The sequence below is a fragment of the Apis cerana genome, linkage group LG6 (genome assembly GCF_029169275.1).
Source record: "Apis cerana isolate GH-2021 linkage group LG6, AcerK_1.0, whole genome shotgun sequence".
NCBI lineage: Eukaryota > Metazoa > Arthropoda > Insecta > Hymenoptera > Apidae > Apis > Apis cerana.
The window spans coordinates 3,840,756-3,856,635 of record NC_083857.1 but is presented as its reverse complement, the minus strand read 5'-3'; the positions used below and the strand labels follow the sequence as shown (position 1 = coordinate 3,856,635).

Below are 15,880 nucleotides of genomic sequence, written 5' to 3'. Positions count from 1 at the left end.
TTCACTATTCAGTCGATGCTGGATGGATATTTCCTACAATCTAATCATATTCCATTAATCTTGACCAATAATGAGAGATGTTTGATTGTAATTGATAACGATAGAAATGTCTATCTTCCCTCTAATTTTCCCTTATAACAGTCATGCTTAATTATTACATATTAAATATTGTAAATTATGCGTGCCGAATTTTTTGTTTCGATATGTACAGAATATATTATATATTTGAAATGAGATTTATGTATCGTTTTTTATTGGGAATAATGTGTTAAATGCTTTAGAAAAGTTTCTCGCTTATTGCGAAATAGCCAATAGTGAAGGGATATTATCAAAATCATTAATGCTACCGTTACACCACTAATGAATAGCTGTAGGCAATATAGAATAGTTCAGTTAATAGATTGTCTAACAAATATATATGATGGAAGTTCTTGAAGATTTATTTACGGAATTATAGTACATATGTAATAATTTGTAATATTGTTATTGTTCCCCTTCCTATTCTGAAAAACGACACAATAATATTGTTAATAAATTATTTAGTTATATAACTTAGCATTCTTTTATAATATTCTGACATATATGACATACATAAACTTGATTTATGAACATTGCGCAAAATTCCATATAATACGAAAGCCTGCGGTCATAGTTAACAAAGCTGTTCTTCTAACAACTAAAAAAGACAGAATAAGGCATAAATTTATTTTCATGTCGTTTATATTACTTGGATGATGAAAATTACGGGCCTAAATCAATTATATTTTCGACAATTCAAAGAAGATCGAATGCAATGACCTTGACCATAAATCATAATATTTCAAGCGGTTCATATATGACCTTCGACCATGAAATAAAGTTAGATATGTATCTATTTTTATCGTTAACACGGGCCACTGTTCTTAACTTCAACGTATTGATCGCAAATTTAGTTTCCCTTATCTGTTTTTTGTTTTTTTGAAGCTCTTTCCAATTTTTCTCTTTTTACTTCTCTTCGATATCTTCCATCTCAAAAGAAAATTTATGTAACGTTATTAGTATTAACGATAAAATTATTTTGAAAAAATAACTATCCCCTTCAATATTTAAATATTCATTAATCTCCTATATATCCTTATATCCTTGTTTTCAGTTCCCCTGAAAACAAAATCTCTTAAAACTTTTAGTCATCGACATTAAATTTAGTCTTCACTTTTTCATCAATTTTTTCTACCGAAAAGAAGAAGATATAAAATAGTTATTTTATTATATAAAATTACAAATATGATGTAAGAAAGAATCAGGACATTTCCTCGAGTATCTATGTCAAAGATAATATATTCAGCAATGACACGAGCAAAAGCAAGGACTCAATTCACGGAGGAAAGACAGTGATGGGAAAGATGATATGTACGAGTGGAGGTTGAAAGTTAATACTCTCAGAGGGCAAACGCGAGTTCGCGTGCCCTCGTGCAACGTTCTGCCTGATGACGGCTGCTGAGGTTGCCGAGGTGAGATGAGAACGAGAAAGATCGAGAAACAACCTCACCGCCTTAGGTAAGGAAGAGAAACGATGGAACGAGAGGCGAAGAACATTCGTGCCACGGATCCAACAGAGAGACTCGAACAAAGCGCATTCCACATGCAGTCGTTCGTTCCTCGTCCAAGTTGTTGCCCCCCGTACTTCATTTTGATTCGTCGTTACTTTCTCGCCTCTGCCCTGGGCGTATTATCCTGTGGATGGATATAGAGAAGATGTTTCTTTTCGAACGATGCCGCCATGTTTTTCAGAGAATTCAAATTTCGCGCGCTTTACTGTGATTAGTGATGCCTCGTAAAAGTAATAATTTGTTGGATTAAATTCCATTTTTGTATCAATAATATTGAATATTAATAAATTGATTAATTGAAATTATTTTTTTTTTTTTTAGTATAAGTTGAAATAAAACTTATGAGAAATGAAAAAATTTTAGAATACAAAGAAATTTATTGTGAAAGGATTGAATTTAATTTTCAATTTGTTTAAAAAAGTATTATTTCTTTTATGAAATCTTGTATCTACTCGTTCGTTCAGTCTCATTATCAATATTTTAAACGTGAATTGCTATGAAATTAATATACAATTAATATTAAACTATATTAAGATTGATTTTCTCATAATAAAAATGCATCTAATAAGTAAATTAATAATGATGGAATAATATATTTTCTAAATTAATATTTATTACGAAATTTAATTCTTCTTCAATGTTATTGCGACTTGAAGACTAATGTGATGATATGCATAAATTTATTTTCACGATTATCACAATTGCTCTTTCAAATTAATTTTTGTTTACATAAGAGTGAATTGCATTTCTAAAGTATTTCTAAAGAAATACCGTAGAGTATTATAAAATTTTCTTTTTATTATAATCTTATATAAAATTTAATTTATATCTAATTGTACATATTCAATTTAAAATCAATTTTACATAACAAAAAAAAATTAATTATGTAATCGATTATGAATTATGCGTCAAATATTTCTCTTCGCTATTGAAAACGTATCATTAGAGAATTTAAATTTGTATTCTCTTCAATTTCTAATTATTGCATTCATAATGAATTTGTTAAAGAATTTTTAGTAAAAGAATAAAGTATATCAATTAAAAGTATTGACAATTTGTGCAATTTACGTAATGACAATGTGAGATCACGAGGCGAAACACCTGTTAGATCTCTTTTACTTCACGTGAAACTAAAAATAATAAAAATAACGTGCGTCGTTAAGATTAAATGCAAACTCATTTACTTAACAATGTGTGTAATATTTTTTTACACTGTTGATAAAATTGAAATTAAAAATCAAGAATCAGAAAAACAAAGAGGAAAAATGAGAATTAAGATGGCTATAAATTTGCAATTAAAATGATCTTTGCAATTTGTAGTTAATTGATGTGTATTTAAATTATGCAAAGATCATAACAGGAAAAGCTGTTTTTGCGTATTATTGCAAATGAGATTCAAACAGAGGATCGAAAAAAATATCCAATGACTATCGACACAATTAAACCTTGAAATTAATTGAATTTAAATATTTTATCAAACAGATATATTAGAAAAAATTCTACTTGTTATATAGATTTTAGTATGAAATATTTTTAATTGCAAATGAATGAAATTTAAATAAATGATAGATAAAGTTTTTTTTATTGTAACATTTTATTGAACAAATTACTCGATAAGTTATATTACCTTTTTTTAATTTAATTTTATATTTATGTATCTAAAAAAAAAGTAGAAACTGAAAAATTTATCATAAGAAATAAACATATATGCATTTTAAGAATAACTTTGTGAACTTTGAGAGTATTTTTTTGATAAATAATTAATATCTGAGTTTCTTTACTCTCTTAATTCAACATACGAGCAATTTATTTTATCTCATTATCATATAATATTTATTATGCTTCTCAGTTAATCAACAATCGAGTTATTTCTCTTGTCGTTACCAATAATCACTGTACTAAAATATTGATAATATATCTCTATACTCCTCGATAGATCAAGGATCGAATTTTCGATCGAGAAATACAACAAGATTAAAAACAAGGCGTCATCTTAGCATTCTCTGTACATAGGAGGGAGTGGAGAGGAGCTTAACCGCAGACTCGAAAGCAATAAACCATAAAGCTATTAATGTTACGCCCTAAGATGGTTATGCCACGGTTTATAACGTATACGAACCACTTATATGTATATCTTGGAGCTCGAACTCGCAACACAGCCACTCTACATCGGCCTTCTTTTCGCTCTTCAATTCCGCGCCAGGATCGAGGCTCGTGCAAGGTCATGGTGGCTGTAACTTCACTTCGATCCAGAATGACGAAGCGGTTCGTCGTTCACTTAGTACGCTATTTGCTATAATTTTCCGCGGCACGATCGAGAAATAAAAGAGGAAAGAAATCAAAAAGAAGAAAATTGTTAATAAAGATCGCACAAAGGAAAGAAAATTAAAGAAAATCTCCTATCCATTTGAAATTGACGAGTGATATACCGATTATCCTTCGTAATTAAATAAGATCAACTTCATGTGCCCTCGAAAGAAACATTATATTGCTGTAATGTAAATATGATATCCTTGATCCAATTTATTAATAACTGTTTTACTTAATCGTTTTATTCTTTTCAAGATATTCCCCCTGAAAAATATTTTTTACAAACTTCTAATGAAATGTAGGATATGATCTATATTTTTCTGTAAATATATATTCGAATCTATTCAATACTATTACCTTCCTTTTCTTTCTTTTTTTTTCTTTCACTCGAAATAATTTACAATTACTTGCGATATACTTCATTCCTGCAACGTAAGAAGCAACGTCGAATTTATCGGAACCACTGAATATCTCGAACCGGTTTTTATTCTATTTCCCTTATCGCGAAACGAACAATCGACGGTGTTCGAAGCACCGATCCGAACGAAAGTTATTTGAATCGTGGTCAATTCGGCGCGAAAATAGAACCGTAATACAAAATGGTATTGCCATATACGTACAACGTGTTACATTATTCCCATAGCGTGGCGTGTTTGTTGAGAAGTGATATTTAGAAGTGTGGTCGAGGTAATGGGCCCGCATAAATATGCGCCAGGATACGAAGTTCGAGTATTTTTGTTCCTGTTTCATTTTGCTCCCTTTTTTCCATAGCGAAATCTTTGCCTTTTTGCGGGCCGATTACGAATGTGTGGCTCACGGTGAACCGGCGGATTACACGCAAACCGGGAACTCGTATCGATGATTAATTGCTTTTCGCTTACACGCAAACCCGTTTTTGTCGCGGGCAAAGAAACCACGGGAGCCGAGCGATTCTTTCAATCTCGCCATTTATTTTGTAACTTTGCGACGCCACGTTGGAAATTCTAACGAGCTTTTTTTTTTTTTTAGTCGTAATTAACATCGCGTATAGGAGTTTAAACGCATATGTCACACGTTAACGTGTTTATTTTCTGCGGTTGGTTTTATTGAATAATCTCGCCCCGATGCTCCGTTTTAACGCGCGATAAATCTTTGATAGTGTGCGCTCCGATTACAGATCAGAATCTGCGATTTACATGAATGCAAGATCTCTTTACATTGGATATAATTTACTTTGCGTTACGTCGAGAGATTGGAATTATAATCAGAATAATCTAAATTATCGATCGAGAGCTTAAAGGATCTTATCAACCTGTGTAATTTTCATTTGAAAGAAATATACAAATCTCTCAAAAATTATGAAGACGTTTTTATAAAAATCATGTCGTAAAATCAGAAGTCTAATGTCATATTTCTCATCCACGATTTCGATCATCTTCTAATAAAAAGATACGCAATATAACCTTTAGTAAAAACAGCTTCATCTCGCGTTCATGCGATTCGAAGAATAAAGAAAAGTCACAAAGGTGTATGCATTAATCCTCGAGTAATGGAGGTTCGAATAAAGCGACAACAAAGCGGGATACTCTTTATTCAACCCTTATGGCTGGGTGTCAAGAGTCAATGCTCGTAACGCTTCTCGAGCAGGACTGAGGATGGCAACTCGTGTTTACACGGTGACTTTTATTAGAGAATCAGTGTTCGGTGCGGTACGACGAGTTTCACCTTCGAGGTGGAAGGAGCCCATTGTTCCTCGGCGTCCGGCCTCTCGCCTGGACGGGTGTTCCTAAATTATTGTTTCTCCTTCGAGCTTCCAACCGTCTCCCATCTTCTCAATCGTGGTACTTATTCTTCTGCAGGGCGATCTTCTTGCTCTGTTAGCCCTTAGAATATTCAAGGGAGTGTTCAAAGATATCCACAGGATCGGAAACGTTAATTTTTTCTTTTTTAGAAAGTCTAAAATTATTATTAGCTTCTCTTATAGACTAATTATTTCTGTCAAAAAATAATCGTAAATTTTTTTTTCAAATTGTCCCACAAAATACACATTAACACCCCAATACATATTGTTGAAGCAAACCACTAAATATAAACCCGTAATACCAAATCGTAAATATACACACTTGACTTACTCTATAACGATATAGCATTACCATCCTTCTATTATAGAGCTAGAGATAAATCATCCTACATCTCTCTTCCTCCACCCTTTGTCTCAGAAGGAACCAAAGCTCCAATGGTTATTTCTCGCGTTTACGATACCCTGTCTTTATTTCGAGGGGGCATGGCCGGGGCCGGATGGGAGTCGAATCGGCGGGGAAGAATCGAGAAGAAGAGGCTGCACGGCGCGTATCGATGTTTACGAGGCGAAATAAACGGCGGCGACGGCGCCGCCGCCGCTGCCATCGGCGTGCGGTTATTTCGTATTACTTTGCCCGTTTAATGGCGTCCTAAAGTGGCGCATAAAAATCGACGCTCGCCTCCTAGAAGGTGGTCGCTGGAGCCGCGCCATTCTTTCAAACCCGCAAAAGAAACCATCTCGCCGCGGGATTTCGGTTTCGTGGCCGTTCAACGTCGTCGGCTCGTTTCCTTCGCGTGGTGCCCCCTCCCTCCCCGTACCCGCCGGTGGCTCGCCGCTTTTTGCCGATTCACTCACAGATTCACTCATTGGCGAGTCCACGTGGCGATGGCTTTCTTCGCCGGCGATCCTCGCGGGTCGTCGACGGTGGTGATCCGCCGATGATACATTATGCATCGCGCGGGAGACTCGTTTGCGTGATCCGAGAGTTCGGTCGGGGAATGGCCGAGGGGTGGTCGCGAAACTTGCGAGGAATTGAGCAAGGATGAGGTGTACCAGTCGTGAACGATTAGCAGCGGAGAAGTTTGTAAGCGAGAGGTTTTAACGATCGGCGAAGAATTGATTTTAAAGATTGGAATATTGATATTTGTATCATTCGATGGATAATGTTGATTGGTTTGTATCGATATTTTGTAATAATGTAATTGTGGAAAGTGTTCGAAAATATAGGAGGCTTGAGAGTTACGATATTCACGAATCGCATTATGCAATTAAATTTATGGATACATATATATTTTATATTTTATATTTAATATTGTTTTAATCATTTAAATACGTATTATAGGTAATTTTAATGTTAATAAAATATCTTTTTTTTAATAATTTGTAATATGAAACGTTGCAATTTTGAAATTTCTCTTTAGTAAATAAATTATGTAAATTTTATGCAGTATTAAAGATAAAAGAAGTAATTAATTTCGCGATATATGGAAAATCGATAAAATTTGATTTATATTTTGAGTTTGTCGCATGACCTAGTTAATAACGAAAACAGGACTATATCACACGATTGATAAAATATTACTTTTTAAAATTAAAATCGTGTTCTACATTACGTGTTTCTTTTTAATTATTTGAAAATGACTTCATCTTCATATCGTGAAATAAATTACGAATTACATAAAGAAAAAAAAAGAGAAAGAGATACGATTTAAAATTACACTCATATTCTTGTACATTTGATCATTTATGAAAAAAATGCCATAACAATTTACTACAGTTTACTAGATTTTTGATTTTTTCCATTCTATGAATTATCTTTCTACTTATTTTACCCGTAAATTTAGATACTTTTTATATGAAATATCTTAAGATTCAAGTTTCAACATGACAAAATTAAAGGAAATACCTTGTATACATAAAAAAAAAGAAACTTTTTACATTATTATCACTTAAGAATCTTGTTCCAGCGTCGTAAAATTAAAGGAAACCGCTATCAATTTCGCCTCATCTCCTCCCATAAACGTCAACTTAAATACACGAGAGGCGCGTGAAAATCGACACCCTAACGATAGTTCCTAGAAGCAGGCAGGAATAATTGGACGAACCATAGGAGAATTCGCGCCCCATAATCGATACCGGGTCGCCATTGTCTTTCAGAAGCGCGCAGGCGTCGTAAATTTAGGAGAATTTTAATCTCAGCTCAGAGGAGTTCGGCCGGTAATTTTCGTAACCCCGTTGTCGAAGATAATTGCCACGTTTCCGCAGCCCCACGGGGCTCGAAATTCGCCGATGAATTTCGTGGCCTGGTCCCAGGCCCGAAAACGAAGGAGAACGTGTTGCCTGGCCGACCTCGACCGACACTTCTTCACGGCTCCAACTACCACTTTTCTCCTCCCCGACTGAACGGGGGACCTCGACCATTCGCCTCTCCCGGTTATCTCGCGCGTATCTCTCCTCTTTTTTGCTCTTTTCCTCTCCCCTCTCTCTTTTAATACTTCTTTCTTTCTTTTTTCTCTCATCGCGGCCTCGCCGTAACTTTCTGTTTGACGCGGCTCGGGAACCACCGACGCGACGGTGGTTGCATCGGCTGTCTCGTAATTCAGTTACCTTGCAACCTCGTGAAAGATCTTCGTTCCCCCGAGCATGCTTCTGTTGCGTGGGCAACAGTGTGAAGAGTCACCTTTTACGAGGAGTTGGAGGTTTTTCGTAGAGTACTTCGCATCCTTGGAAGTGGTTGTTGAAAGAGACTTTTATGGTGGAAAAATTTGTCGATTATTTAGTGTGAGGATGTAAGGTGAATATTTGATACTTGTTTGTTTGTTTAGGATTTATAATTAGTCTCAAGTATAATTCACACATTTTTGTTTGACTTGTTCTTTTTTAGTGGGGATATCATTTTCAATCAATCTTTACGTTTAATATATTCTTCTTTTTCTAACATAAGTTTCATTAGAAATCATCATTTAAAATCAATTTTTGGCTGATTTAAGAAAAGATTACGTAAAGAAAATTTAAATACTCGATTCGAACAGTTTGCAAAGTTCTCGGAAATCAGGTTGATTTTACGGCTCGGAGCGCAGAACGTGATCGCACGGCGCCGATGAAAAGTTCCGAAGAAACGAGGGAGAAGAAAAGAGATCGACACGTCCCCGGAGGGTTCGGACCAGTGCTCCTTATATTCCTCCTGCTGTAAGAATTTCCATCGTACGGCCGTTTCACGGAGCAAAGTGGGACGAGGAGAGACGCGCACGTCGTGCGGAATATAAAAGGGAAACACAAGTGGAAAAGGAAGGATTCTGCTGTAAAATAGCAAACGAGTAGAGGAAGGGACGAGTCAGGGAGATCTACGAGAGTTCAGAACGTGGCGTTGCCTGAAAAGGAAGCCGACGGCGCCTCCAGTTAGCGGAAGTCGCCCTCCGACTAGTTTTACACGCAACTGATTGCGAGTCCCGCGAATATAACCAGTATTGCGACTAACAATCGAGTCAATAAAATTGACATCTGAAGAAGAGGATCGCTAATTAGTATCGTGATTATGCGAACAAAAGGATGTTTCAAGATGCAAACGCGAATTCATTCCCTAGATCAAGAGAATTCGAATCCGAATTTCTATTTCATTATTAGAAAGAATGACTTTTTAATCGAGAATACTAAGAAAAATATTTCAATGATCCTTAATATTCGAAATTTAAGCATTAAATTGATTCATCTAAATCTAAGTTTCTAAAAAGTTAAATCACATATTCCTTATAACTAAAAAGGGATTCCCACGTATCTTCCTACGAGCAGCGAATAAAAAACAACCCCGACCCGTTCCCAAAATTTTCTAACGAGTCGCGAAACGGAACAAAGTAGCATAAACCTGTGCCGAACAAATTTAATTTAATAACCCTAATGAACTTCTTGCCCGAGCTAGAACGTTCCTCCTTACGTAGCGATCGGTAGCTTAACCCTCGTGCCTCGCTCGCAAGAAACAAAGTTGCCGCTTCTTATCTCGGACAACGATTAGGACATTAATCTTCGAAGCGATCGAGGCGGAGGAAACGCGTGGTCCGCGAGGCTTATTGGCCGACAAGAATCCCGCAGCGATGCAGATCCACGTCCGATCCGCATTCTCAAAGTTTGTGGCGCCGTTCTGCATTCGTCCACAATGTCGCAGCATCTGGCCGCTACGAAATACCGAGGGTCCGGTTGTTCCGACGCTTCTTCCATGTCTCTCCTCTCTCTCCCTCTTTTAGCTAGCCCCGTGTCCATCCCGTATCCGGCGTGTCTTCTTCTACGCGCGGTGGCCAACCGAGATTCGCAAGAAGGATGTCGTTGCGCAATTATTTTCGCATGATTCCGATCGGCCGGCCAGATTAAGACCGCCGATGGAACGCAGCGTCGCGTTCGTTTGCGATCCGCGTTACGCAGCAAAACCGAATTCCCGAGGACGGGGGGCGATACGTGCGAGTATGCGCCGCGACGCGGGCGACGCGATTCCATCCCCGGCTCCCAGGGCCGAATTTCATCGCCACGTCGGGACAAAGACGTAAACAGATGAAGAAGTTCGAGAGGAAGGGCGGATCTTCGTTCGGACGTCTGTCGATCGGAGATCGGTTTTTGCCACGCTCGTTTCGGCCACGGTCTTGCTCTCGGCCCGTTCCCGATGTTCCGCTTATTAACGAAGTTATGAATGATATCGGGCGGAAATTGGCCGCGCGATCAGCGGCGCGATTGATAATTAAGGTTATTAGGGTTTTTTGGTGATCGGGTGTTTGGGAAATTATTTAGAGGGAGAATTTGGAATGGAGTGGATAAAATTAAACTTAGGATTGATTCTTGGATTTATTTTTGGTATTTAATTTGGATCCTGTTGAATAACGAAGAGAAGTTAGTTAATAATCCTGGATTTTTGAGAATTAAGAATATTGAAGATATTTGAGGATGATTTAAAATTGCGTAGAAAATAAAAATTAAAATTCATACGTGTTATGATTGAAGAATCGATAATTTCTAATTTAATCTTGTAGAAAGTTTTTTATATTCGACATAAATCACGAATTTTAAATTATATGGGGTTTGTTGTCACTTGATCCTTTCGAGTTTCTTCACATTTCACTGAAATTAAAAAATAAAATTTCAATGACAAAACAAATATGTGGAAAAAAGTATATATATATATACCAGATATAATATCTATTTAATCATAAGTAGAATCTTTCACAAGTAATGGTAGTTGCACAACGAAATCAAACGTGCACGCGTGTTATGGAAGTGATTCGCCCACTGGCACGGTTTCAAAGTTTAGAAAGCTATCTATAGATCGTGGAAGCGCTTTCGACGATGTGGGTGGCGACCTCAGCCACCGTTCCACTCCGTGATTCTATGAACGGAGAGGGTCGTTGACGTACGGAAGTCGTGCGACCAGTCTCTATATCTCAGTCATTTACGAAATGTCACCGTAGTTGTGTCGATAATTCTACAACATAGTGCGATGGACCGTGTAAGTTTTATTATATTTTCAAACACGTGTTTCTCAAACGATGACATTTGAGTACCTTGTTCAAACGCGTATAAATTGTGAAGAACGTTAACTGTTTAACGTTGAGATTAAAAGGATTTCGTAAATATTAAACATGATATGATTTGTGAAATTGTGTGAATGTTCAATTAAAAAGAAATAAGAATTGAAAACAAAGAATATATTTTTTCCACAGAAGAATTTTCTTCAGAGAAATTCACTTCAAATATTTAATGAGTGTAAATAATAATTAGTGTTAATTATGTGTAAAGTGTTAATTATGTTTTAATAGATCTAATTTATTTTGTATATTTTATTCTTTAAAAGAAATTAAGTATTTGTGTTAAAATGAGAAACACTTTTACAATTGTTTACATAATAAAACTCTGTAATACTCATTAAATAAAAAGGCATAATTAATTTCAAGTAATTTTTTAATTTAGATAAATACTTAAAATAATATTTTCCAATGAAAGAGTTTACTATTTCGATTAAAAATATTATAACTGTGTACATAAATTATATTTTTCTCATTGAAATATATATTAAATACTTATTTCTTTTTTGTTACAGTTTGCATTGGAACCAATGGCCGCCTCTCTGTTCCGTCCAACAAACAACACCACTACCGGAATCTTCGAGACCGGTACACCAACTGTACTTACGTTGACGGCAATTTGGAGATCACATGGCTCCAGAACGAGACATTCGACCTCAGTTTCCTCCAGTATATACGGGAGGTCACAGGTTACGTGCTCATCAGCCACGTGGACGTCAAGAAGATCGTTTTGCCGCGATTGCAGATCATACGAGGAAGAACACTGTTCAAACTCACCATTCATGACATCGAGTTCGCCCTATTCGTCACGATGTGTCAGATGCAGAACTTGGAGATGCCAGCCCTCAGAGGTAAGTTCATTTTATTAATTTCTTATTTTCTATAAACAAGACTCAATATCCAAAGTTTTAAAATATAATAAGTACAGGCATACAAGATTAATTATAAGCATTATTTAATTCCAATAAATTCAATCAATTTTACCAATTTCACAAAATATTATTTACCATTGTTATTAAAAAAAAATACACTTCGAATTTCATGATCGAGCGTAAACTAAATCATGCGTGTCGTTGCCAGATATCCTCAACGGCAGTGTGGGCATGTACAACAACTACAACCTGTGCCACATCCGCACGATCAACTGGGAGGAAATAATCACAGGGCCGAGTGCAATGTACTCCTACGTGTACAATTTTACGTCGCCGGAACGCGCCTGTACACCCTGCGATAAGAGCTGCGAGCAAGGCTGCTGGGGCGAGGGGCCTGAGAACTGTCAGAAGTACTCGAAGACAAACTGTTCGCCTCAGTGCTGGCAGGGCAGGTGCTTCGGGCCCAATCCGCGGGAGTGTTGCCATCTTTTTTGCGCCGGTGGCTGCACAGGCCCGAAACAGAGCGACTGTATCGCCTGCAAGAACTTCTTCGATGACGGTGTGTGCACGCAGGAATGCCCGCCCATGCAAAAGTAAGTAGAATGATCCATATTTCATTGCACCCCTCCCTCTTACGCACGAATTCGAATCTGGGTCGCGATCGGGTTTCAATTTTGATTGACAAATCGTTCGTGAATTTCTTAAAATAGTAATAATAACTCGTTATAAATCCTTTGGTACGTATACAGAATGTGATAAATATTCTAAGGGAAAGTAATAGATAATTAAAATATATAATTAGGACATCGAGGATTGTCTTGTAACTTGTTAAAATTTTAGTTACAATTACCGATTCACAATATATACAGATATTGATGAAATATGAAGAAATATATTGGAAAATGCACATAAATTTTTATATGAAAAAAGTTTATCTACGTAAAAGATCAATCGTTGGTTCGATTATAAATGTCATTCCACCCTTGCACAATTGAAATAATAAAATTCGCTCGCTACACCCACGCAATTAATAAAAACCAATACCTCCAGATCACAGAATCGTTTTGCAAGTCTAACAATATCGTACATCACAATAATATAATATTTCATGGATTATATATCGGAATGAGTAATCAAGAACTAGAAACGTAAGAATGGTCTATGAAACCCGGTTGATATTCGAACATTACTCGGGTTTACCGCACGTTTCGAACACTATACCGCGTTTTACAACAATATCCTTATCATCGATAAATCTTTCCTGCTTACCAATACCGATTTCCCGGATGCGAAATCGCGTTAAAAGTTGAAAACTCTCGCCCCCCTCCAAAGCTTTACGATTCTGGACATTACGACTCGAGGATTACGACGATCATTTCTTCCAGATACAATCCTACGACGTATTCGTGGGAGCCTAATCCTGACGGCAAGTACGCGTATGGCGCAACCTGCGTGAGAAGATGTCCGGAACACCTTCTGAAAGACAACGGGGCTTGCGTAAGATCTTGCCCACCCAAAAAGAAGGCGTTGAACGGTGAATGCGTGCCCTGCGACGGACCTTGCCCGAAAACCTGCAAAGGTGTCGAGAAAGTGCATTCCGGGAATATCGACAGCTTCAAGGATTGCACCATCATCGAGGGATCCATCACAATTCTAGACCAAAGTTTTCAAGGATTCCAACACGTGTATAGGAATTTCAGTTTCGGCAAACGATACGAGAAAATGCATCCGGACAAGTTGGAGGTGTTCAGTACCTTGAAGGAGATCACCGGGTTTTTAAATATTCAAGGTGATCACAAGGATTTCAAGAATTTATCGTATTTTCGGAATTTGGAGGTGATAGGCGGAAGAACTTTGACCGAGTACTTTGCGTCGTTGTACGTTGTGAAAACGTCGTTGGTCTCGTTCGGGCTTAGCTCACTCAAGAAAATTTATTCCGGCTCGATAGCCATTCTGGAGAACAAGAATCTATGCTACGCGCAAAGTATCAATTGGACCAGGATCAAGAAGTCGTCGGAACACGAGAGTTTGTTGTCCAATAATCGGAACGAAAACGAATGTAGTGAGTACATTATTTGACAATTTCCAATTTTTTTTTTTAACTATTCGACTTATCAAACAAGAAAAATAACATTTAATACGTGAATGGATTATTCATATTTGTATTATGAAAATTTTTATGTATCTGCATAATAATATGTATATATGTTAACATAAAACGATAAAGCTAAAAAAATAATATAGTTAATAGTGATGTTATATAAATTTATAATACAATATATTATATAAATACCTTTTACAGTAAAAGATGGGCTGGTGTGCGACGAGCAATGTTCCGACGAAGGTTGTTGGGGGCCCGGCCCGGCACAGTGTTTATCCTGCAAGAACTTTATTTTAGGAAACGATTGCCTTCAAGATTGTACCGCGCCAGGGTAAGAATAAAAATTCACTCGAGAAACTGGTATCAATTGTATCGTAACGTAAATAACACGGGTTACTTCTCTATGTTAAATTTGCCTACCTCAGATTGTGGATCGAAGGTAAACTGCAAAATACCTGGGAAGACTTTCATTTCTTTCGCTACACGCTTTTTGCTCTCTTTTTACACTTTTTATTATCCTGGCCTCTTATCGAAAAGAAAAACAATCATTTTTATTACCATTTTCCAGAATCTACCAGGCGGATGAGAAGACCTGCAAAGTGTGCCACGAGGAGTGCGATGGTTCTTGCATAGGGCCGAACACGGATCACTGTAAGAAATGCAAACACGCGCGAGACGGTCCATTTTGCGTGCCAGAGTGCCCGGCCTCGAAATATAATGACAACGGTGTGTGCAAAAGCTGTCACGGGAACTGCGTGGGTGGTTGCGAGGGACCTGAAAACAACATAGGCCCTAATGGATGCCACAGTTGCGATAAGGCGATCCTCAACGACCATGTACCTGAAGGATGTCTGCAAAAAAAGGAGTCCTGTCCTGACGGTAGGTGACCAAGCATTTATTTCATTTCAATGAGGACAAGCTTCTTATCGAGCTGAAATTCTAGTACACTTAACTGTACACTTCAAATCGTAACTTGATTTTCAAGAATCGGTTTGTTTGGTTTGTCGTCATTTCTATACTTATTCCGTTATTAATGTGTTTCGAATCTTGTACTTTAATATTCGAATCCATAATTTTTTAAGGAATTGCTATTAATTTATTTCAAATCTATGCAATTCAATTACGATCTCGAATTTCGAACATCGAATAACGGATGACAAAATTGATTAAATAGTTCCTAAGTATAGGTACTTCTTGATTATTTTATAACATTTTTTCACGTTGTTACGAATAATGGAGATAAACGTGTATAATATCAATGTATATAAATTAAGATGGAATATTTCTTTTCAAAATTTGCTCCTAATAAAATTCAGTACATCTTGAATGAAAATTATAATGTAATAATTTTATTTTACAGGATATTATTACGAATGGGTGAGTCCTCTAGAGCAGGGGCCATTGAAGCCATTAGCAGGCAAGGCTGTTTGTCGCAAATGTCACTCTCGTTGTAAGAAGTGCACGGGATACGGTTTCCACGAACATGTCTGCCAAGAATGTACAAAATACAAGAGGGGTGAACAGTGTGAAGACGAATGTCCCGCGGATTATTTTGCAGACGCCAATAAACTTTGTATACCGTGCTTCAGCGAGTGTCGAGGGTGTTTTGGACCAGGCCCTAATCAATGTTATAAATGTCGAAATTATAAGATCTATATTGTACGTAT

General features: G+C 36.9%; 1 protein-coding gene across 5 annotated transcripts in view; it reads left to right on the top strand.

Moving 5' to 3' along the window:
• LOC107993429 (epidermal growth factor receptor) overlaps positions 1–15,880 on the top strand; it is a 159,035-nt gene that overhangs the window by 137,917 nt on the left and 5,238 nt on the right. For all 5 annotated transcript variants that reach the window (XM_017049837.3, XM_062076024.1, XM_028664631.2 and 2 more), the window contains 6 exons: positions 11,756–12,091; positions 12,321–12,705; positions 13,498–14,174; positions 14,415–14,544; positions 14,782–15,092; positions 15,574–15,872. In XM_017049837.3, coding sequence (XP_016905326.1) covers positions 11,756–12,091; positions 12,321–12,705; positions 13,498–14,174; positions 14,415–14,544; positions 14,782–15,092; positions 15,574–15,872 — 2,138 coding nt within the window. The remainder of the gene's footprint in view (positions 1–11,755; positions 12,092–12,320; positions 12,706–13,497; positions 14,175–14,414; positions 14,545–14,781; positions 15,093–15,573; positions 15,873–15,880) is intronic.